This window comes from Echinops telfairi, unplaced genomic scaffold (genome assembly GCF_000313985.2).
Source record: "Echinops telfairi isolate 266 unplaced genomic scaffold, ASM31398v2 ScPeMD7_60;HRSCAF=208, whole genome shotgun sequence".
NCBI classification, from domain to species: domain Eukaryota; kingdom Metazoa; phylum Chordata; class Mammalia; order Afrosoricida; family Tenrecidae; genus Echinops; species Echinops telfairi.
This window is the reverse complement of record NW_022103958.1, coordinates 42,773,215-42,798,629: the sequence shown is the minus strand read 5'-3', so window position 1 is coordinate 42,798,629 and position 25,415 is coordinate 42,773,215. Positions and strand designations below refer to the sequence as shown.

General features: G+C 36.0%; 1 protein-coding gene and 1 non-coding gene across 3 annotated transcripts in view; both read left to right on the top strand.

The window, feature by feature from the left end:
• The window catches only part of IPO7 (importin 7), a 46,106-nt gene extending 24,878 nt beyond the window's left edge, over positions 1-21,228 (top strand). The window contains exons 9-25 of one of the 2 annotated variants that reach the window (XM_045290887.1): positions 754-888; positions 1,486-1,585; positions 2,046-2,122; positions 2,276-2,392; positions 4,275-4,364; positions 4,933-5,098; positions 5,273-5,433; positions 8,718-8,846; positions 11,712-11,778; positions 11,858-11,983; positions 12,447-12,544; positions 12,958-13,053; positions 13,752-13,972; positions 14,074-14,279; positions 15,148-15,354; positions 17,712-17,828; positions 20,919-21,228. In XM_045290887.1, the coding sequence (XP_045146822.1) occupies positions 754-888; positions 1,486-1,585; positions 2,046-2,122; positions 2,276-2,392; positions 4,275-4,364; positions 4,933-5,098; positions 5,273-5,433; positions 8,718-8,846; positions 11,712-11,778; positions 11,858-11,983; positions 12,447-12,544; positions 12,958-13,053; positions 13,752-13,972; positions 14,074-14,279; positions 15,148-15,354; positions 17,712-17,828; positions 20,919-21,091 (2,286 nt within the window). In that variant the 3' untranslated portion in view covers positions 21,092-21,228. Of the gene's footprint in view, positions 1-753; positions 889-1,485; positions 1,586-2,045; positions 2,123-2,275; positions 2,393-4,274; positions 4,365-4,932; positions 5,099-5,272; positions 5,434-8,717; positions 8,847-11,711; positions 11,779-11,857; positions 11,984-12,446; positions 12,545-12,957; positions 13,054-13,751; positions 13,973-14,073; positions 14,280-15,147; positions 15,355-17,711; positions 17,829-18,239; positions 20,414-20,918 lie in introns of those variants that run through there. The other variant, XM_004711544.3, reaches the window with a different exon arrangement.
• LOC115869883 lies at positions 4,676-4,859 on the top strand. Its single transcript, XR_004046410.1, has one exon. It is a non-coding gene; the product is annotated as a small nucleolar RNA SNORA23 (small nucleolar RNA).
• Positions 21,229-25,415: the final 4,187 nt, after the last annotated feature.

Genomic DNA, 25,415 nt, shown 5'->3' with positions numbered 1-25,415 from the left:
AACATCACGACAGTTTAGCTCCATTCCTTTGATGCATGCGGTTGCTGTTAGGTGTTCTTGAGTCAGTTGCAACTCCTAGCAACCGTGTGCACAACGGAACAAAACTTTGCCTGGTCCTGTGCCAGCCCATCTCATGGAAGGTCTGCTTTATACCTGATTTCTTCTAAACTTGATGTCCTTTGAGAATATCCTTCTCCAAATTACATGATCCAGTGTCTTGACTTCCTTGCTTCTGAGTTATGCATTCTGATTATATTAGGCACCAGGAACTTTACCACCATTGATGCAAAATGTCAGCCCCATGTAAATACCATAAAATGTCTTTGCATTATTATGAAAACACTAATTTTGACATCACAAATCCTCAGAATTTTTAAGACCACTAGAGGCTTATGGACCACACTCTGAGAATAACTATTGCACAGCATCAAGTAGAATTAGAACTATTAGCTATTAAATATAAATGACTCAAGAAAGCATTTTCTAGAAGATATATATATTTAAAAATATTTTTAAAGGACAATGCAATCAGAATATTGAGGTATATTCAGTAGACAACATAGTTTTCTTTATCAATCAGAAACTAGTCCTTGTTACTCATAGTATTGCTTCTGCTTTTGTTACCAAGTGCCTTGGTAATATTGCTCTTCAACTTATAATCATAAAATTTTTTTTGAAAGAATGTAACTTTATTGGCTTGTAAGTGGTTCAATTTTCCATTTAGATTTTTTTTAATCTCCCCCTCCCCCAAAGGTTTTATTGAAGGTGTTATACCAGTACAAGGAAAAGCAGTATATGGCTCCTCGAGTTTTACAACAGACATTAAATTATATCAATCAAGGAGTTTCCCATGCCCTCACTTGGAAGAATCTGAAGCCTCATATACAAGTAATACATTTTCTACTGGAATAATGGATTTTGTTGTTTTTCTTTTTAGCAAATGTAAATAACTCATAATTAAAGGGTAATTTTTTTTTTGAGTTTCTAAGTCTAGTTCTTTGAACTGAAAATCTAGCAGAAAAATACCATGTAACACCAACACCTAAGAGAAAGGTATTTGTAAGTACGCAGCTAAAATTAATTTGAAGCTATTGTCTTAACACTTAAAAATTATTGTAAGTTCCTGCTCCAGGACTGTATATAATTTACATAATTTGGAATGAACAAAAGTCTTAAGTCACCAGATTAATTTATCTATCTGCCACCCATAATGTATTTGCTTAGAGAGACAAACTTTAATCAAAATTTCATATTGTGTTGCCTTAGAATACTTAATGCTCATGAAGTCTTATTTTATAATACTAGTTACATAGAAGTTAAGAAAATGTAGGTTGATGTTTAGTCATACTAAAATGAAATACATAATTAAAGTTTGGTTTTAAGACTTAAGGACATTTTATGTGGTTGCTTTTGTGTTGAGAGCTGAGAGTACTCAAAAGTTTGGGGCAACTTAAGATTGTTACTTTTTTAACTTTTAAATTACAGGGCATTATCCAAGATGTTATTTTTCCGTTGATGTGCTATACAGATGCTGATGAAGAACTTTGGCAAGAAGACCCTTATGAATATATACGTATGAAGTTTGGTAAGGACTTTTTCTTTTAAGATAATTTTATTGGGGGGCTCTTAGAACTCTTGTTACAACCCATACATCAAATGTATCAGACATATTAGTACATATATTGCCATCATTTTATTTTAGACTTTTACTTTCTATTGAGCCCTTAGCGCCTCTTTTTTTTAAAAAAAAAAATCATTTTATTGGGGCTTATACAACTCTTATCACAATTCATACATACATCAATTGTGGGTAAGGACTATTAAAATATCCCCTCTTCTGTGTGTGTGTGTGTGTGTGTGTGTATATATATATATGAGTTATTCCTTGTTTTGGAAAATTAATGGATTAACCTTGTTCCATTGAAGAGTTAACAAATTTGAAGTGGCTTATTACAGAACACTCATCGGTTATGAGTATATGTAAATGTTGTTAAACTTTTATATTTAACTTTTAATTTCTTTCCTTTTTAAAAAAATTTCTCTAGATGTCTTTGAAGATTTCATTTCTCCTACCACTGCTGCCCAGACACTTTTATTTACAGCTTGTAGTAAAAGAAAAGAGGTAGGTTATTTAAATGTAGATACATTTTGCTATATTTTAAAATATTTGTTCATGTATACACTTTTAATAGTAATTGTCTACATTGTTTTCTTTATTATGTGCTTTATGGATTATTTGGAATATCCAATAAAGTGTACTACTTTTAAAATATAGGTACTGCAAAAAACGATGGGATTTTGCTACCAGATTCTTACAGAACAAAATGCAGACCCTCGGAAAAAAGATGGAGCCCTGCACATGATTGGCTCTTTAGCTGAGATACTTCTGAAGGTATATATGTGTCTGTCTGCCCATTCCCACAACTGGTTTTTTATTTTATTTTTTTTAACACCTTTCTTGAGATAGATTTCATATATAGTTTGCCCATTGAAAGTATGAAGGGGTACCCCTCAAAAAACCAAAACAATACAAAACAAAAAAGTTATGATAATGGGGGTTTTGTAGTATGCATTTTTCTTGCTTGGCAATCATGCAGCAACTCACTCTGAGTTAGTACACCCAGTAGCGTTACCTGGGAAGGTTCTCTCTGGTCACAGTTAATTTTTTCATAAAAGCAGTTTTGTTTGAACTTCGGGGTTTTTGTGTGTGTGTGTGGGCCAATTTAAGAGAACAGCATGCGGCTGTGAAATTTTGTTTCCTGCTTGAGAAAAATGCCATAGAAACTATTGTAGTGTTGAACACAGTATACAAGTACAGCACTATGGATAAAACTCAAGTTAGTAATAATAACTTTACACTACCAGGAACTTTGACCCATAGACTGGTCCATAGAATTTACCCCTATTTTATTATTTATCTTGCACCTATCTTTTTCACACTTGTCTACTATGCCCACTATTTATAATATATAAATTAAAGGTAATGTAATTATTATCTGGAGTACTGAAGCACAGAGCTATTGAATGAGTTCTTTGGTATGTGTAGATGTAGCATCAGTTGACTGAATTCCAACTGTGTGAAACCAGACCATCAAGTCTTTCTCACACAGAGCAGTTAAGTGGGCTCCAACTTCCAATCTTTCTATTTGCAAAATCAGTAGCCATCCTAAATTAGCAGAAGTTCATTATGAAACTATTTAACAAATTTTAAATAATCATAGTCTTAGAGAAAAATCTGTTTTTAACAAGTAGTTCCTTTTCCTTTTCTGTTGATAGTTCCTCTTAACTCTTAGCATAGCTTCCTATGATACTTGCACTTTCACAGACATGGTAAAATTCTTAAAATCAGGCTATTGATAGAATACAACTCAGGCACAGATTTTAAGTTTTTTGTTTTAAGTTTTTTTTTGTTTTTTTTTTAAGATCATTTTCTTGAGGACTCGGGCTCTTACAACTCTTTTTTTTTTCCAACCTTTTAAAAAATTATATTTTTTAATCATTTTATTAGGGGCTCACACAACTTTTATCACAATCTATACATACATCAGTTGTGTAAAGCACATTTGTACATTCATTGCCCTCATCATTCTCAAAACATTTGCTCTCCACTTAAATCCCTGGCATCAGGTCCTCATTTTCTACCACTCCCTCCCTATTTCCCCTCCCTCATGAGCTCTTGATAATTTATAAATTATTATTTTGTCATATACTGCCCTGTCCAATGTCTCCCTTAAGGCTTTTTATTTAACGGTATTTTCTACTACTGTTTTTCCTCATCCATGATCTAGTTCTGGATTCCATATTGGATTAAATTGTACCTCTTCTGTCTTCTCCAGTTTGTTTATATCATTTTAATGTTGGTTCAGAAGTTAATCCAAAATATAAACTTAAAAGTGCGTTCTCATTGAGAAAATATACTACTTGAAGATTTAATAGGATATCTTTTTTAGTTATCGGTTTATTACTGTGAAAGTGAGTGTTTTTTCAAGTTCAGTTATGTTTAAGACTTATCAGAGGTTTTTTTTTATTATGAAAGATTTTTGAGATAGAAAAGTTAATTACATTTACCTTACTAAACTACAATTGCTATGAAGACGTGATGTAATTGTTGTGTAATAATACGATATAAAAGGATCTAAATGAGGCAACCAAACGGTTTTTATAGTAAAGTTCTAGAGTAGTACTGGTTTTGTATCCTATTTATAAACATACATAAATGTATTGCTTAAGAACTTGAAATGATTATATTAAAAAAATGCTGTTTCTATTTACAGAAAAAGATTTACAAAGATCAGATGGAATATATGTTGCAGAATCATGTATTTCCACTCTTCAGCAGTGAACTAGGATACATGAGAGCAAGGGTATGTTTATTAGTAGTAGTCTATACATCATGTAATCAGTGGCTTAGATAGGCTTTTATATTGAAATGTTAAGTGTCCCCAGGTTAAGAACTTACAAGCATGTCCTTTAATGCTATGTAAATTGATCCTGGCTTTGAAATGATTAATCCCTCAAACTCCATCATTGTCCCCTTCAGTAGCTATATTAATACCTTTTTCTAACTTACCAATAAATATCAGTAACTCCCTGTTACAATTGACTCTCCTTTAAGCTCTGGGAACTACCTGCATTTTAGTTTAGACTTTTGTTTAATGTCAATCATTAACTGGCTGCTGTAATGTGTGCATAGTTTTCATCTATGTCTGGTAGCAGTATCTGTTTGTGTTTTACATTCAGATCTTGCTGCCCACACAAATACTCTGCAGCCATAGAGTAACTTGGGATCATAGTACTGGTCTAGTGCTGTCTCTTTGGACACATTCGCCACTGGCCAGCCTCCAAACTCCCGTACATACATAGTCTTGCTACAGAGCATTACTTATGGAAAATTCATGTGTGTGTATAGTAACTCACTTTATTTTTTTAAAGGCTTGCTGGGTCCTACATTATTTTTGTGAAGTAAAGTTCAAAAGTGACCAAAACCTTCAAACAGCCTTAGAACTGACCAGAAGATGTTTGATAGATGATAGGGAAATGCCGGTGAAAGTGGAAGCTGCTATTGCACTTCAGGTGCTGATCAGCAATCAAGAAAAAGGTAAAGGTTTTTCTCAACCAGAAATGGTGGGCTGTTCTTGCATAGACTTAGGCGGGGAGCCATCATAGTCTGGCACTTCATCTCGCCCCTTTTGGTGCAAGTATATTTTCACACTGGTGGTGGTTTCACATCTTGATAAGCCGTGGCCAATATGTGTTGGTTTTTCCTTTACAGCTAAAGAATACATCACACCCTTCATTAGACCTGTAATGCAGGCTCTTCTTCATATTATAAGAGAAACAGAAAATGATGATCTTACAAATGTAATTCAGAAAATGATCTGTGAATATAGTGAAGAAGTTACTCCTATTGCAGTAGAAATGACACAGCATTTGGTATGTTGCTTGATTCATTTATTTACTTGTTTTTGTTTACCATTCAGTATTTTTCCCCCATTGTGTGACAAGTGTTTGCATAACTTACCATATAGCAAATAACACTATTTACTCTCTGGCAAGTATTTTAAGCGTTGGACACATAGATCTAATTTATTCTTCATATTTGAGGAATAGTCTTATTTTGCAGAGAAAATGAGGCACAAAAAGGCATCAAAAACTTGCCAAGGTGAGTAAGAGGCAGGCTTGCTCTTCAAACTTGGACTGTCTGTCTCTGTTCATGTTTTTAATTATTGCCTCATGCTGTAATGTGGCTGTTTGTGTAGTTTGCTGAGATAATTTGGACCTCTTTAAAATTGAAGTTGTCATGAATTTATTTAAACATAATTTGTTATTTCATTTTATAATGGAACTTTATTTACTCAGTTTTCTTCACTTTATGGTAAATGGCAAACTGTTACTGCACCTAACCCTAACTTGCTGAGAATTGGCAGTTTACATTACTTAAGGGCAATGAAAATTATAAACGTATATCCTGCAGTTAAAATTCATAGTCCCTGGATAGAGATTTACTCGATGCAATTTCTATTCACTTTTGTCAATATAAAAGGCTGTTAGCTATAGTTATAAGATAAAGTGCTATACTTTAAGAATAAACGTCGACAGCTAATTTTGTAGTGGATGAGTACATTTAAAGGTGAGGTGAGCTGGTGCTCAGTGGCGGTCTACTAACAAAAAATGAGAGGGCTTAAACCCAACAGCCACTATGGGGGGAGAAAGGAAAGGAGAAACAGTCTGCTTCCCCGAGGATTTGACTGCCTCAAGTGCCTGGAGGCCTGTCTGCATCTGGATTCCTTCAAATGGGATATGTAGGAATCAAATCTACCACAGTTTTGGAGAGAAACAATGAAAACAAATCCGTTTCAGGGGCCCAGAGACTGGCTGGAGCAAACCATTGATTTTTCTTATGCAAATCCAGGCTGAAGATGAAGAAAATCAAGAGGAGTAAAGTAATGATAACCTAAAATAATGCAACTGTTGTGAAATGGTGACTTGAGAAGACAAAATATTGTAATGAAATATAAACCTACTAAAGTAAAAACCACAAGGGGACAATACACCCAGCATTTCTAGTGCTGAGAGTTGAAGAAAAAATTTATATAAGTCAGGAGTTTCAATAATGAAGGATTTAGGGGAATAAGTTTTGAAAAGCATCAAAAGAAAATGGAATTGACAGAGGCATCGTTATCAAAGAGACTGATCAGTGTTGGGCCGTTTGTGAAGGAAGCTTACAACAAAGAACCAGTGGCAATAAAGAAAACCATCCAAGTTGCACTGAAGGCATTGGTGGAAAACAATTCCAAATACGAGGGTAGGAAATTATTGGACAGACACAATATCACGCTCAAGTAAAATTTTGTTTTGGATAGTTTAAAAAAGGTTGCAGTCATGTAGCAACAGACAACTGCTAGAAATGTAAGCCAGATTCAGAAGATGACTAGAACCGGGTATATTACTGCTGATACTAAGGTGGATGTTCCTTAACAGGAGAGAATACCAGAAATGTTTGCCTATATTTTTTTATTGACTTGGCAAAGGCATCTTGTGGGACATGTAAGTATCAGAACACTTTTGCTTATGTGGACCAAAAGAGGCAGTCGTTTGAACAGAACAAAGGAAATGCTGTTTGGTTTAAATTCAGGAAGCACGCATCAGTGTTATATCCTTTGACCATACTTAGTTTGAGAAGTCTGGACTACAAGAGGAAAAAGGTATTAGAATTGGAGGAAGACGGCCCAAAGTATGTATATGACATGACCTGTTTTGTTGAAAGTATAAAAGAAACAGTGGTGAGGATTGAAGACTTGAGTTAGGATTATGCCTTAGCATAAGAAACAGATCTAGGATTACGGTTTTCAGTTTGGATTATAACTTGTAAAAAAGATATCTACAACTGGAACCCTAGGTACAATCATGATAAATGGAGAAAAGATTGAAATTGTCAAGGATTTCATCTTGATTGAGTCCACAATCAGTTGTCATAGAACTAGCAGTTGAGATTAAATGACACATTTTGTTGGGTAAATATGCCTAAGAAAAGATAAAGTATTACTTTGTAGACTTAAGTGCACCTGAACGAAGCCTGGTATTTTCATTTGCCTCCTGTGCTTGGTGAAAGTTGGACTTTGAAAAAGGAAGGCTGCAGAATTGATGCATTTTATGTATGGTGCTGGTAAAGAATACCATGGACTGCAAAAACAAAAAAACAGATTATTGTCATCAAGTCAATGCCAATGAATAGTGACCCTGTAGAACAGGGTGGGCCTGCTCATGTGGGGTTTTAACTCTTTATGGCATTGGTTCTCAACCTTCCTGATGCCGCGGCCCTTTCATACAGTTTCTCATGTTGTAGTGACCCCCCAACCCTAGAATTGTTTTCATTGCTACTTCATAATTATAATTTTGCTACTGTTATGAATCGGGCAACCCCTGTAAAAGGGTTGTTCGACTCCCAGAGGGGTTGCGACCCACAGGTTGAGAGCCACTGCTTTAGGGCAATAGACAGCCTCATCTTTGTCCCACGGAGCAGCTAGTGGTTTTGAACTGCTGACTTTATGGATTAGCAGCCCAACTCATAGCCATTAAACCACCCAGGGCTCTTCTGTACAGTCAGAAGAATAAACAAATCTGTGTGAAAGAAGCATGACTAGAATGCTTCTTAGAGTCAAGGATGCCAGGACTTTGTTTCACGTATTTTGAATATGTTGTCAATAGAGACCAGCTCCCGGAGAAGGACATCATGCTAGGTAAAATAAAGGAGCAGTGCAAAAGAGGAAGGTCCTCAACAAGTAGCTGTAACAATGGGGTCAACCATAACAATTAGGATGATGATACAGGACCAGGCAGTGTTTCATTCTGTTGTACATAGGGTTCGTACGAGTTAGAGACAACTTGATAGTATACAACGACACATCTGTCTTGTAAGAACTACAGCAGATGCTTGATGGAAGAAAGGATGCTAAGGCTGGGAAAAGGAGCAGCATATTTATTAAATGTTGTCAGTAAAAAGAATGTCCTCAGGGAGATGGTGGATTGACATAGTGGCTTCAACAGTGGACTCACAGCGATTTTTATGAAGAAAGCACACGTTTGGGGTTGGGTTTTATGTTCATGGAGTCTTTATTAATAAATTATAGCGAATAATTTGGTAAAATTGAATTGCTTTGCTATGCTAGTGAGAACATGATTAATAAACCAACGTAAGTTATATTCTCTTAATCCAGGCAATGACGTTTAATCAAGTAATCCAAACTGGGCCAGATGAAGAGGGAAGTGATGACAAAGCAGTGACTGCTATGGGAATCCTGAATACAATTGATACACTTCTTAGTGTAGTTGAAGATCATAAAGAGGTAAGAAAATTACTACATGTTGTATAGGTTTATGAGATATTCAAACTGGTTTACCATGTACTTTTTGTTTTTGGAGCACCCTTACTTATATAGCTGGTCATCTCAGGCACGTTGGATTGTACTATTCTAAGATAAAGGTTGGCACTTCATAAACATCTTACTTTCTGGAGCACAAATGGAACTTTGACTTCTCTTTACACAGAGCCTCTTGATTTCTTTGGAATACAGTGAACCCTCGTTTATCGCGGTTAATCAGTTCTAGACCCTACCGTGATAAATGAAATTCCGCGAAGTAGGATTCCTTATTTGTAAATAAAATATTTTCATAGTTAGAGCATAGAGGTCATGAAAAAACACCCTTTAGTCACCATTACACTCGTATTACCCAATTTATTAAACGAAAAAGGGAAAATACAGTAAAACATTTTGGACATTACAATGATCCAAACGGCTAGGACAGACTCTGTTTTTACTATGAACTTATTACGACTTGTCACGATGCGCTTTGCTTCCTTGTTGAAAGTGGAAGTAGCCATAGCACGGGTGTTTTTTTCCTCTTACGGATGGAGCGAATGGAAAACTCATTCAAGTCGAAATGGCGTGCAACCTCCACGATTTTCTTGCCACTTTGATCATATCCAAAAGTTTTACCTTTTCCTGGATGGTGAGCATCTTCCTCTGGCGCTTATTTTTATTGTCAGAAGGCTTAGAAGAAGAAGCTCGTTTAGGAGCCATCATAGGGCTTAGATAAAATTTCTTAAAAATCGCAAACAATTACAGCACACTGTACAAAAGCAAAAATGCATCTGATACGTAGCTCCGATACGTAGCGATGCAGACAGAAGCATGTACAGTATGAGCCAATCAGTGGCAGTAATGACAGAGCATGCGCTGTTACGCAAAAACCGCGATAGAGTGAAGCCGCGGAAGTCAAAGCGCGAAGTGGCAAGGGTTCACTGTACACATTTCTAGTAGTTTTCCTTTAGTGTTTTGGAAAGATTCTTATAATTATGGATTTTGGAAAAGGAAATGTTAGCTGTCTCCACAACTGCCATCATGTTTGTGCATTTGCAATGGATGGTCATGTGGGCCTGTTCCAGTTTCCTGATGAAGGGAACAAGCAGATGTAAAGCACTGAGCCAAATAACCTGGAAGTTCACAACTCCTCCTACATGGGCTGATTAACTGTAAGATCTAGTGGGCCACTGATGGCAAGGGAGTGGTATGGTGGTCCTGAAGCAGAGGTTGTGTCAATGGAACCTGGCTGCCTCCTACTTGCAGACCACCATTAACAAAAATGCCCCAACATATACATGGCTCCCATCTGCAAAGCTAGCAGCATTCTACGCAGCCAGAAGCCCATGATGGTAAAGCAGAATTAGCCCACCAAGTACTTCTGAGCACCCCTCGCCCCAGAGCAATAAAGAGAACTGCCCTTCCTCCTCCACCCCCCAAAAGAAGAAAAGTAAAACATGCCAAAAAGTGTAAGGAACAGAACATTATGAATGTCTTTATTTAAAAAGAAACGTTTTACTGGGACTTAATCTACATAGTATCTAATTCACTAGTTCAATCATTTCAACAAGTGTTGTGTAATCAATTTTAGAACATTTTATTTCTTATACTATGTTAATACCCCATATTTTTCCCAAATATCTCTGTCCATGTAGTTACTGTCTATATATTCCCCTATCCTGGATTTCATATACCAAAAACAGAAAAAAAGTAAAATTAGAGGAAAACTTCACTCAAAAAGAAAAAATATAGTAAAAACTAGAACAACTTTAAGATATATCAAAAAGAAAATCCAATGATGAATTGCTGAATTTTAACCCAACTACATCTGCCGTAATCCATTTTCCAATACTCTTCCTTATAACATCAGATCCCGGGTGAATGACCACATAATTTAACATTTTTGCAACATTTGCTTTAGACTTGGTTCATTTGAAACAGAAAAAAACATTATAGATAATGTAATTGGAACTCTTAAAATACCACTTTGTGTTTCTTCCCCTAGAAGTAACAATGGAGATCATTCCTTGATAATGTGTGATTTTTATGTTTTCAGATCTTCGGTGTCCTTTTTTTCGAAAAGACACTACTAGTAATATATTTTTGTATTATAAGGTAGCATTGGAATAGATCAGTAGAAACTATGAGAAATCCTATTTTTACTCTATTTTCCTAGTAGATGAGTTGAAATTGTATTTAGTACTGTGTATTTCAAATGGATGTTCTTATAGATCTGATTGCTGAGTTTGATTTATGCTTTAAAAAGTATAAGACATGACAAATTAATAATTTGCAAATTATCATGGGCTCATGAGGGAGGGGAAAAATGAGCTGATACCAAAGGCTCAAGTAGAAAGCAACTATTTTGAGAATGATGATGACAACAAATGTGCTTGACACAATGGATGTATGTATGGATTGTGATAGGAGTTGTACGAGCCCCCGATAAAATGATTTTAAAAAGCATTATAAACTTCAGGTGGTTGAGATCTAATTTAAGAACTATAATAAAAATTGAAGATTTTCTGTCAGTTCAAATCACTCTGGTTTGTCCTGCATTAATATTTTCACATAATCGATCTATCATTAGTCTTTGAAAATTGTAATACTTTTCAGGCATGGTTTTATAATTTTACGTTTATATAATGATGCTTCTCTATAATGCATTTATTAAGTCTTTTTTTGGTAACACACTAGTGAGTGTCTGGTTATAAAAATGGTTACTTTATTAAATTGGCTGCTGATTTCATAATATGCAAATGTAAGAACAAAAAGTTTACTTTTTTAATAACACTTTTCTACTTTAAATGCAGGGACAACTGCTTCATTATATTTTGTTTTTTCTTTTAGATAACCCAGCAACTTGAGGGAATCTGCTTACAGGTCATTGGTACTGTTTTACAACAGCATGTCTTAGGTATATATCTCTGTTTGTACTGAGAATTTTTTCTTTGTTTTACATGAGCACACATTGTTCTAATGACATTCTCTTTCAGAATTCTATGAAGAGATCTTCTCTTTAGCACATAGTTTGACATGTCAACAGGTATCTCCACAGATGTGGCAACTCCTACCACTGGTATTTGAGGTCTTTCAGCAAGATGGCTTTGATTATTTCACAGGTAAAAATCAGAGTGAAAACACTTAATGGATTCTCCTTGCCCTTATTTTGGTTTCTTTGTAGCACATTATTTGAACAAATATTTTAGTATGTTCATCCAAACTCTTGCTTGAATTACTTACCAGTAGCAATTTGTCTATTATAGTGGTTAAGGTTTCATATCTACTTGACTGTGCCATACTTGTCAGTGGCTTGGCCGTTATGCAACAATGTAGTAATCTTTATATTTTAATTATTAAAAATAAAAGAATTAGCTTTAATAATAGGTTCATTTCTAATTTACTTAACTTGAGGAGCCTTGGGAAAATTCATTTTATTTTCATTCCTGTTTCTCACCGTTTTAAATTCCCCTTGTAAATGAACACTATTTTAAAGGAAATGTTATAGGAAAAATTATCAGTTTGCTTTTCTGCAGCAATTTTTATATAAGTTAAGGTTATAACTGATGGTTTTTTTAAATACAGATATGATGCCTCTGCTTCACAATTATGTAACAGTTGATACAGACACTCTTCTGTCTGATACAAAGTATCTTGAGATGATATACAGTATGTGCAAAAAGGTAAGTCACTTCCTTTTAGGTCATTTAAGTTTTATACATAAAAGGGCCAGATTCTCCTGAGAAAAGTGAGGTGTTTTTGCTATTGTCTTTGTTGTAATTCTGATTTGTGATAAGTCAATGATTGTTAGCATGCAATAAGCCAAAAGAGCACACTGCAGGGTAGCTTCTTTGATTATGTGTCTCAAGCTGTTAGAAATAGAAAGCTGGGCTATGACAAAGGATTGACGACTTCAAGCCCTCACAGGTTCATTGAACTATTGTCTTTATATTCAATCATTTTGCGTTCGTATTAATTAGAATATGTTATGGTGGATACAGGCAGGGGAATATGCTTTTTATGTACTTGGATTATAAAGGTTTTGTGAAAACTCATTGCAATTTTACGTTCAATTTTTATGTTCAATTTTAATCAGGTTCTCACAGGAGTTGCAGGAGAAGATGCAGAGTGTCATGCAGCAAAATTATTAGAAGTCGTCATTCTACAGTGTAAAGGGCGTGGCATCGACCAGGTCAATGTGGCTAAGTATTGTTGATTTGTATTAGATTCAGAAAGGCAATTATTTTATTCTTGTTAAATATTTTGTATGTCTTGGCTACTGTGAAACTATTTTAACAATCAGATTTTTAATTGCTTTAAAGTTTCAACCAAAATATAGTAAAAGTTATATTTAATGGGTATGAATTTGTTGCTGGTAAGATTTAGACAGATAATGTTGAGCAAATTATATCATGGTAATAAAATAACACTAGTTTTTGCACGCCCAGGCTCAATTGCAACAAGAATGCTGTGGTTTTATTATTTTTGTCATGGTAAGACCTTCTTAGTGAAGATCTGACTTTCTTTACAACCAGATTTCCCATTCCAATGTTTAACATGATTGAATCAAATCTGAATCATGACGCAGTAAATGAGGCTAAGGTTTAGTCGAGGCAACCGTGGGTATGGGCAAGTAGTGCAAGTAATGCATTGTCAATTCCTGCCCTGAAGTTGGTGGCTTAAATCTACCCCATGGTCCTACAGAAGAAAGGCCTGGTGATCAATCCGATCCCTTAAGATTAGGGTGATTAAAAACATTAGCACTCAACTCATGCTTTAAAACACAAGGGTCACCTTGAGTCAGAATTCATGTAGTTGCTGTGAATACACACACACACATTAAATACTGTTGATTACAATTTTGGAATATTTTGCTACTTGTCTTTACAGTGCATTCCCTTATTTGTGGAAGCTGCTTTAGAACGACTAACCAGAGAGGTTAAGACAAGTGAACTTCGAACAATGTGCCTGCAAGTTGCTATTGCAGCTTTATATTATAATCCTCATCTACTGCTCAATACTTTAGAAAATCTTCGGTTTCCTAACAATGTTGAACCAGTTACAAATCATTTTATTACACAATGGCTAAATGATGTTGATTGTTTTTTGGGGTAAGTGATATGCATTGTGCCTTTGCTTACTACTTAAACATTTTGAGAAACTCTGCTTATTCAAAGAGGAAAGGGAAAATAAAGATCTCTTTTCTTTTTAGACTTCACGACAGAAAGATGTGTGTTCTAGGACTATGTGCTCTTATTGATATGGAACAGATACCACAAGTTTTAAATCAGGTTTCTGGACAGATTTTGCCAGCTTTTATTCTTTTATTTAATGGATTAAAAAGAGCATATGCCTGCCATGCTGAACACGAGAATGATAGTGATGATGATGATGAAGCTGAAGATGATGATGAAACCGGTAAGGGTCTTATGGCAGAAACAACCCAAGCTTAGCCATTAAGAAATAACCTGGAGTGAACATATTTTGTAGCCTGTCTCCCCAAAAGAAGTCTTCATTATTTATTCTAGGAACATTATCTTCCCTTGACAGTGTAAGCTCCATGAAAGCAGGAATGGTTCTATGCATCTATTAACACAGCCTATGTAGATGTGCTCATTGTGAACATACATAGCACTACAGATAGATAAATGAGATGACTTCATATGGATGTTACTAATGTAGCTATTCGCTGTGCATGTGTATGATTTACATCACTGTAATAGAAGTAGGTCGACAATTGTTTGAGAGGCTTTAACTTAGGACATATTTGACCTGCATTGGAGTGCTTGATACGGTAATATTAAAGAATTAATTTGTTAATTACCACCATACAAATTATTTTAAGATTTACGGGTTTTAATGCTTCTGGATCTACAGTATTAGCACTAAAACATAAGTATACAAAATACTATATAATTACTAATTATGTGTTGTCTAATAAGTTTGATTTATAAGACATTGTAGATTAGCCAAATTATAAAGTGATTTAAAAGGTTGATGAAATATTGCAACCACTAAAGTTGTTGGTTTGTTTTATACCTGAAGGCCCAGAGCATTCCTAGGACTGACTCTAATAATCTTTAATCAATCCTAGTTTTTAAGAATGCCGTCAATCATGGTTGAGTTTCATGTACTTCCATGAGAATCTTAAGTTTCAATTGCTCCGTATGTGTTTAACACCCTCCTCTTGTACTCTTCCTTGCATTTATTCAGTTGTGATTTCTAATGTCTGAGTAGCAAGCACACTATGTCAGTATTAACAACAGTACCTACTACGGCTTTGCAGAGGAACTAGGAAGTGATGAAGATGATATTGATGAAGATGGGCAGGAATATTTGGAGATTCTAGCTAAGCAAGCAGGTGAAGATGGTGATGATGAAGATTGGGAAGAAGATGATGCTGAGGAGACTGCTCTAGAAGGTTATTCCACAATCATTGATGATGAAGATAACCCTGTTGATGAGTATCAGATATTTAAAGCTATATTTCAAAGTAAGTCAATTTGGTATATATAATTCAAAGAGTTAATTTGAATCTTTTTTATTGAACCAATAATTTTTTTGGCTACCTCTAACACAATGAAAGGATATCAAACCCAAACCTAGAATATAGTTTGATAACCAAAATCATTCCTATTGTTGCTGTAGAGACTATTTTCACCCATTTCTATTCTTTTATTACATTTGTAAATTTTAAGCCAGACATATTAATAATTTATACAGTGACAGCTAGACTTTTTTTTGTTTTTTAACACGTATCATTCATTGTCTTGAAATCCCTTCACTCCCACTGCGCCTGTGTTTTTTATGGCACATTAACCCACTATATCTGGTGTCCTTATCAATTTAGCACTTTAGGCATAAACAAAATTCTGAGCTTCAGACCATTTAAGTTTTGTGGGGTTTTTTTTAATGTCAAATAGTTCATGAAAAAAAATAACTTGTCACTTTTTCTTTCGCTTTTCATTAAATTTGGCTGAGGATTGCATTTCAGGTCAACTTTTATTTCAACAGTTTAAATTAATCAACACCCCACCCCCCAAAAAAGTTTACAGTCATCTCCTTGATCACTCTTTTCCCTCTTGTGGGTTACCAAAATTAACACCCATTCCCAGTCTAATCTGGTTACCGTTTGGCAGTCTCCAAAGCTTTTTTCCTTCAGTATGATTTTTTTTCCTATTATCTTTTTATTTCTTTTTTCACAGTTATGTACTCCTAAGTAGTTGTAAATTACTCCTGGAATGTGTTACTGTTGTGGCTATAGACGTGCTAGGTGTCATTTAAACAAACAATGCATTTGTTGCATTATTCAGCTTAAGAAATCAAACTTAACTTTCTTCATTATATCCTCTCGTCCCCTAAAACTACCCATCGTTCTTCATCTGTCTCAATCAATCAGGAACTTTTATTTAGAGTAACAAATTCTATTTTCAATGCTTTAGTTCCTCAAGCCCCTTACAAAGAAGTTTTAATAACCAGAACTATTTCTGCGCTTCATGTTAATTTATTTAGATGCCAAGAATTACTGTCTGTTCTATTATTATTTGCAGATTTAAATACATAGTTGTGTGTAAAGGGTACTTTATTTTAAAGAGAGCCCATGAACAGTAAGCAAAACATTTAGTAGAAATTGTCTCCCCCCTCTACCCCATCCCCATATTCTTGGTAAATCTGTTTGCATTCTCAATTCTTTTTCTGTGAATAATTTTTTTGCCGAAACATAGTAATAGGGAACATTCACACATAAAGAAATAAATATTTATATGAACTACAGAATTATGATCAGAATTAACAGCTATATGCATCATGTATCTACTCCTCTTTCCCTCCCCCTCTCCCTTTTTATTTTAAAGACTGAGTTGTATATTTGGGGAAGTGAATAATGTAAACCTATGCTATGGAAAAGTAATACATGTATGTGTTTCAGTAGGTTTATTGAGTAGGCAGGGCATTTATTGTATGTCATGGTCTTGGGTCCCTACCAACAGCAGAGGTTTAATTCCCAGCAACAGCTTCTCTTGTGGGCAGGAATCCTTTGCTGAAAAAAAAACACTGTTCTCCAGTGCAGAGAACTGGTGCATTTTTCAGGTGTGGCAAATCAGGCAGGAGAAAGACAGCTCCATGGCTTGCACACTGCCAACAGGCTCGGGGTTGGCCACCAACTGGCAGAGAGCAAAAGCAGTTTCCCATGATCTGTTTTACTGGCATTTGGCCAAACTCAATTCATGACTTAAACATTGCTTATGATTTTTATACAAATATCAAATGTAAGTCTCAGAATGCTGTAGATTGCCAACTCCAGTCATTTCTGGAAATTTCCCAAGACATAATTTTGTCATTTGTGCCTAGTATATATGTGTAAGTATTCACATGTATGGGAGACTTGCAAAAATTGTGAGTGCTACCGAGATAGATTTTGAAAGAACTGAAAGGGCAGAGCGATTTGTATTGGAAGAACTAAGGCTAGAGTGCTTCTTAAAGGCAAGGATGGCAAGAATTCATCTGACATGCATTGGTTTTGTTGTCAGGAGAGACCAGTCCCTCGAGGAGAACATCATTCATGTTTGGTAAAGTGGAGGGGCGACGATAATGACAAAGGTTCTCCCCTCGGTGAGATGGACTGAACCTATGGCTGCATCAGTGGGTTCAGGCATAGGAAGGAACAATTATGAGGATGGTATAGGACTGTGCAGTGTGCCCTTCTGTTGTACATAGCATTGCTATGGGTTGGAGCTGACTGGCACCTAGCAAAGAAATTTTGATAGGAGTGTACCCCACACAATATATTTATTAAGAAAGAAAATTCTGTGCTTAATTGCTTTTTTTATTCCTCTATTTTCTTTATGAAAGCTATTCAAAATCGTAATCCAGTGTGGTATCAGGCTCTGACTCATGGTCTTAATGAGGAGCAAAGGAAACAGTTACAGGATATAGCAACTCTGGCAGATCAAAGAAGAGCAGCCCATGGTATGTTATTGACCCAAACCGTCTTTTATGCAATTAGTAACTTTATAATCGTTTTTATAGGTAATAGAAATTGATTCTGTTCTGAAAGACTTCATGAAGAATTGAAATGTGTTACAGCAGTGCTTTCTGTAATTTTAGTCTATGTTTCGGAATAGCCCTTTGGAGAGGGGATCCTATTAGCTTAAAATGTTCAATAGAAAGTGGAGGTTGGCTAAGAAGTGTGTGTCATGCTGTAGGAGAGTTCTCTTGCATAAGTATTGCATAAGGAACAAACGAGCCACTTACATTATGTAGGGAGAAGAATGTGTCATCTTGAGCTTCCTGGTGGTTATGCAGTGGGTTTAGCTCCTTAAAGTAGTAAAGCATTTTGGTTGAATGCCCTAATAAAACTGCACTTCGTTTGTTTTCTAGAATCCAAAATGATTGAAAAGCATGGAGGATATAAATTCAGTGCTCCAGTTGTGCCAAGTTCTTTCAATTTTGGAGGCCCGGCACCAGGGATGAATTGAGTTGTTACTTTCTTTCCTGTTGTGTGCTTGTAGTGAAGAGCTTGTGTTCCTCCTAGTAGTGGTTCCAGAACTGGTTCAAGTTATCTACTCTAACCTAATTGATCAATAGATTGGACAGAAATACCCCAGGATGTGGGGACCTGATCATGCAATCTGGCACTGGAAAAGAAACCAGAGGGATTTTTGTGGGGGAAAGTGGGAAACAGAGGGAGGGGGGGATTTTCTTTGTTTTTTGAAGAACGTTAAGAATCTGACTCTGAAGCTTCAAATGACACTGTGGAAATCTGCGGCAAGAGGGGATGTCATGAAGGCAGCTTTTCTTTTTCTGAGGAAAAAATAGGCATGGGCTACAGGACTATTTAAAATGTCTCATTTACAGTATAAGCTCAAAGGTAGATGTAATTTTTACACCTTATGAGTATTTGTCCGATTTCTGTCTCTTCCTCACCATTGGGTATCTTCTTTATATGTAAATAAGATAAGGTAATCTGGTAGCCTTACTCAATCTTCATCATTTTCATCCATCAAAGATTGTTCCTATGTAGATTATTGGACATTTATTGTAGCACTACATAACTAATTAAAAAAATCTGTAAATGAATTAGCACTTTCATATTGAAACAAGCCTGCTAGCCTATGTATAAAATAGCAAAATGTTTGCTGTTTATAAAAAGAAGGGATGTAATGGGGTGGGGGGCAGGGATAATTTCAAGTTATTAATTTAAAAATGAACTAGCAATTTTGTACCTGGTGACTTTGTGGTACACTCACCTCTGATAGTGACTTGAATTCGGTATGTACGAAGGGGTTAGTGATTATTTCATTGCTGCTAAAAATGGCAACTCCCTTCATGTCCTCTGTTTGTTCTTAAAGCTCAGTGTACAAGTGGAAATTTGGATACATGACCTTACTGTAACAAATAAGAAAAATGTGTCTTATTTGAAGCATGTAAATTGGACATAAAGTTCTACTCTTAAAGAGTCGATCAGAGTGGCTAAACATCTATATATGCAATCTATTAAAATAATTCGGCCAATATGTCTTGATTTGATTACAGTTTTTCCTGATTATAGGATTTTTTCCCCTTCATTAGCCTGTTTATATTCTGTACCTAGAAAGTGTGAACTACACACTTAAAAATTTGACATTTAATGCCTGCCCAGTCCTTCCCTCCCACCACCCCCCACGTTTCCCTACCCCTTGTGCTACTACTACCCCTTATGTTAATTGGGGTATCTGATCTTTTCGTCTAGATAGGCTGAAGGCACATGGTTCCCTCCCAAAACCACTATTGATACCACTGCAAAAACAGGCCAGCACAAGACAGTGTAGAGAGGTTGGCTTGCTTCCCCCTCTCCTAACTGCATGTTCAAAAATAGCCTTTATTGATCTTAAGAATCTATCAGAACAGTCATATGTTGGGTTATTTTTTTATATAAATATGTACACACAATGTTTCTAATTGAAAACATCTCCTCTTACTGGATTCAAAACTATTAAATGCTGTTGTCAAAACAGACCAGAAAATTTATAACTGTAAAAATGCAACAAATGCACATAATGATATTTAAAATGCAAAATTAAGAAAACCCATTGGTGTTGTGTTTTTCTTGTATACCAATAACTAAGCCAGTACTATTGGCACTGTTTGGTTTTTTTTAACACTGACGTAATAAAGGTATGTCCTAGATTTACGAATTTACTACTAAAATCTTGGCCAAAAGAATTGTCTAAAAATGTGTGGGTGAAAGCTGTTACTCAACTGGGCTTCTCTTCTTCCTGTACCCCACCCTCCAGTGGAGACCATTTGTGTAGGTTGTTCAAGGGGACTCTCCACTATTACATGAAGTCAATAAAATGAAATTAGAGTAGTTATATAGATACAACATTGTGTACAGAGGGGAGATGAGTTAGTGCTATTGAAGAAACATTTTTGTCTTCCTCTATCTTTTAATCCTTAATACCTGGTCTGCTTTTTTAATCTTCAGACTTCACTACTCCTTGAATTGATGATTCCAACTTTTACATTATTTATGGAAAGCCCTATGTAATAAAGGTTTTAGTTATTCCCATGCATAGTATGAACATCCTCATTTGCTGAGATTATGTTTAAAGAAAATATTTTGGCATGTCTTACTGTCTTCTATCTCATACAATCCAAACTAATCTCCATTTACAGGTTCTAACCTGAAATGAGACCTGGTAGTTTCTAGTTAGTTTATAATACATCAAATATATACCTCAGTTATTTTCAGTATTTCTTTAAATGTTAAATTATCGTCATAGATCTTATATATGTCAGTATTTCTAGATAACATTGTAGGGCTTTTGGAAAAGGTTTTGAGTATTTACAAACTTGTAATTAGTTGCATATAGATTTTTTTAACACAACTTTTCCAAGTTTGCAACTATCTTACTAACCTATAACTTATTTTTTAATTTATAGTTTATTCCATTATGTGTGCTTTCATTATTTGTCTTTGTTAATGGCAGACAATAACCTAAAACTAACTCTTGTAAACTAAAGCCATACAGCCTATCCATTTATGATTATATAAAGGGAATTAATCTTTTTCTGCAGGTGATAAAATGGTCACTGCCAATCTACACGACCACATCAAGATAGTGGCTGCTCTGCTTACCTCTGGAGTAGACCAGAGTGCAGAGCCGGTGTGGTCAACCTCAGCCCCTAGCTGCTGTTCAGCCCAGGATGTAGTCCCTGAAGCAAGCATGGAGAGAAATAAAAATCACTGAGAATTGTATTAATTAATATGACTATAACCGTGTCTTTGGGAACATCTAGCACAATGCCTTAAGAACAGCAGGCATTCCATAAGTGTTTGTAAAATGAATGACCAAAAATTAATTAAAACATAGTTGTAAAACTGTCAGTTTTGTTCTATGTAATAATTTAAATATGGGTAAACATCAGAGTCCTTGCTGAAGTCTACCCTCCGCCCTTTCTCAGCGTGGCCACCCTTATTACATAGTACTCTGCATTTTAGCATAGTAAAGAAGGTGTTCATGGATACTACCTGGCAAAAAACATGTAGTGTTTTTGAAGTGGTCTTTGAGATTCCCAAGGAAGAAAAGGCTCCTCAAGAATACAGGAATCATTGTTCATTATTGCCTTAACAATTAAGATTTAAGTCGCATGTAAGTATTAAAGGCGAAAGTTAACAGCTTAAACAGTATTTAACTACGCTTCTCCAAAAGAAGATAAACCCGGCTTTAACTCAGCCACCTAAGGTGTCCACTCCAGACTTGGTTGTGTGGGCGCTAGCTAGTCTACATGGTGAAATCAGCACCCATACGTAAATTTTAAATAAAGTTATAAATGAACAGAAGAATGCCACCAGCCTTTTAAGGTCCACCACAGCAAACGACGTATTGCTTTATCAAGACTGGCATGTATTCATAGGGTTATTCCTATATCGAAGAAAATTCAGCAGTTCGGTTCTGATAAAGGTGAGTCAGCTGCCCGATGAATCCTGGGATTTACCAATGAGTCTGGAATTGCTGTTGAGAGTAATTAGACATGATTGACAAATATTAGATATTTCATAGCTTCTGTTGTGCACATAATGAAATAATCAACAGTTGAACCCTATGTTTAAAGACTTCCCATCAGACTTTTTTTAAATTCCTTTTAACAAACTAAAGGTTTCTCCGCTTTATACAGAGCAGCTACTAAAACCTCAGTGAATGTACTTGAATGGTGAAAGACTGAAGCTTTGCCTTTGAGATCAAGGGCAAAATTGCGATGCCCGTTCTACTTGTATTCATCATTTACATGAGGTTCCACTCTGGCCAGTTTTAATTTCATTTTGTATCTAGAAAATCTTGTCAACCCTGTTCCCTCCCCCTAAGAAAATCTCAACTGCTTTAGCAAGATCGCAGGACCACGTGATCAATATACAAAAACTAAATGGTCCCTAGTCAGCAGGGAAATTAGAAAAGCAGTTTACAGCAGCGTGGAGAACTTACAGTAGAAACCAGAAAAGATTGTTGAAAGAGTGAAGACTTTTTAAAAAATACAATTTTGTTTCTAGATGGCAATGTCCCCCAGTTGGTCTACAGATTTAACAGAACTAAAAATTTTTCTTGGATAATGACAATGATCTTAAAGTCACTTGGAAATGCAGGCAGTTCAAGACAATGAGAATCTTCAGTTGGTACAGAGCTGGATACATGGAAGCACAGGTTGCAGTTTTGTACCTACCAAAGCAAACCTGTGACAGCTGGAGCTTGATACATAGCTTTGGTTCTCTGAAAATTAAAATTGGTCAAAGGCATAAATCTTTGTGATTATTTTAATCTTCATGATTTTGGATTAGGCAATTTATTAAGACACCAACACAAAAGAAAAATAGGCATATAGTTGAACTTGGTGTTTTAAAGGACATAGCAAATAGTGAAGAATTGCAAATCACTTGATTAAGTTATTCATATCCAAGATCTTCAGCACCCCACACCCCCAAATCAAACTGCCAATGAATTGCTTCTGATACCTGTATTGTACAGGGTGTTCCACGGCTAAAAGTCATGACAGGAGCACCTGGTGGGTTTAAGCCACCAACCTAACAATCCAACACAACCCAACAGTGTGCCAGGATTCTGAGGATACACAATGAGCTCATGAGAAAATGACCCAGTTTTTAAAATAAGCCAAGGATCTCAACATATCATTAGTCATTAGGGAGATGCAAATCATTACCATGGTGAAACTACAATCTAAAAGTCCAGGCCCATCACCATTGAGTCCACTGAACTCAGTGACCCTGTAGTGCCGTTTCTGAGACACGGGAGTTAGCAGCCCTGTCTTTCTCCCATTGGACAACTGGTGGGCTTGAGCTACAAACCTATGGGTAGCGATCCCACTGATCCCTACTCCACAGTGCCACTAGTGCTTCTTAAACACTTTTTAGAATGGCTATAATCAAAGCGGAAAAGTACTGGTAAGGATGTGAAGTTAGAACATCCATTGCTGGTGAGATTGTAAAGTAGTGTGCATCTATTACAGAGAACAGTCAGCAGTTTTTCATGAGATTGGACAGAGTACATAACCTGATAATTCCATATTTGTTTAGACTCCAAAGAAATTAAAACATCCACAAGAAACTTGTACAGGAATATTCACAATAGCATTGTTCATAATAGTCAAAGGGAAGAAACAAGCCAAATAATTCTTCATACAATGAGATATTACCTGGCAAGCCTACATTATAGCAGTTTACTATTAGCTGTTTTAGCCATAACCTTTGTTACTCCCATTCATAGTTTATTTGGCCTACTGCCCCTTTTCAAAAAATAACTTGCCATACCTAAAAGTTTTTTGTACTAAAAAAAAAATTTTTTTTTTTGTACTATAGCTAATAATCCAGTATATTACCACCACCCTAATCATCCCCAGAGCCCACTTTGGAAAACACTGCACCCATCAAATAAGCTTCGGTTTTTCTAATAGGAAAGAACGTAGAGGAAGGTAATGGATTATGTGATTCAGCTGTGAATGGTTGTTATAGTTGTGAATGTCATCGTGCTAGGAGTGGATCCTGCCCTTTGGGCCCCCAGATCCCTATATATTGAACGTCCTTTATCCAGAAGGTGGCTTTGACACAAGAGGAGCCAGGGTATGAGATGAAGCCGTGTACTTCCAAGCCCACAGAACAAGCTGAGTGCTTTGGGGCAGGAAGCTGAATTATGGAGTGTGGTGCCAGCACTTCATCGAAGTTAGTTTTGCTGGCCTATCAAGTGGGAGCTGAGTGCCTTTGGCCTGGGTTGCTTAAAGCAGAGTAGCATGCCCGCAGGGATTTATTGCCAGCCCTAAAATTGCTTTGTAACATTACCCAAGCAGGGCAGAAGCCAGGCCAAGTGGCTGAGCCCAGAGAAAAGCCACGTGAGCATGGCAGAGAAGAGACTGTCCTGACTGGGCAAATGTATCATGAGCTTTTCTCACCTGAATTGTAACCTGTTAAATTCCCTAGTAATACTCATAACCATATTGTCTCAGTTTTGTGTGGCCACTGCAATGAATGATCAAACCCAGTTGAACAGTAGTATGCTGTGGTAAGGATTGTTGTGATCAGAACAAGGTAGAAAGGCTAGAGGCATGTCTGACCTCTGCCTTGTGACAATCAGCCTTGAATGCCAGAGGAGGTCAGACATGACACCACCCCCCACCCCCGATGCCATTTTTCTTACAGGTAATAAAAAAATTGTGTTCAATTACATGGCAAAATATGAGTGAGTCTTAAAAACATGATGCTTTTTAAAAAAAGATGCTAAGAAGTCACACAAAAGACCATCTTGCATCATTTCAGTTCTAAGAAGTATTCAGACTCAGCAAATCCATAGAAAATAAATAGTAGTTGTTAGTTGGTATAGCGTGACTGCTATTTAGTTAATCTCTTGGGGGAAGATTAAAATGTTTTGCATTATATAACCTTGTGACAGCACTAAAAACCACTGGAATATATACCTTTTTAAAAAAAAAACCTCAGATGCAAGCATCTCCCGTCTACCAGTTTTATTGGCATGTGATTCATGAACCATATAATTTAAATGTTAAAAGTTGTGCAATTTGAAGTGTATCCCTTTTTAAATGGTCAGTTTTATGGTATGTGAATTACTTCCTGAATTTTAAATGATGCTAACCGTTTTCTTAAAAGTCTTAAACTTGTTTGGTTAAAGTCTAAATTATTATGAAATGATTATGGCTTTAGTATGAATTAAGATAGCTGTACTCTTTTTTTAAATTAATCATTTCATTGGGGAGGTTCTTACAAGTCTTTTAACAATCCATCATTCAATAGTATTAAGCACACTTGTACACATGTTGCCATCAACATTTCCAAACAATTTCCACTTGAGCCCTTGTTATCAGCTCTTTTTTCCCCTCCCCACTTTCCCACCTCATGAATCTTTGATCAATTATCTATTATTGTTATTTCATGTCTTACACTGTCCGTTGTCTCCTTTCACCCACTTTTCTGCTATTTGCCCCCTGGCAGGGAACCTATATATCCAACCTTGTGATGGGTCTCCCCTCCCCTTTCTTCCTCTTCCCCTCTCCCCC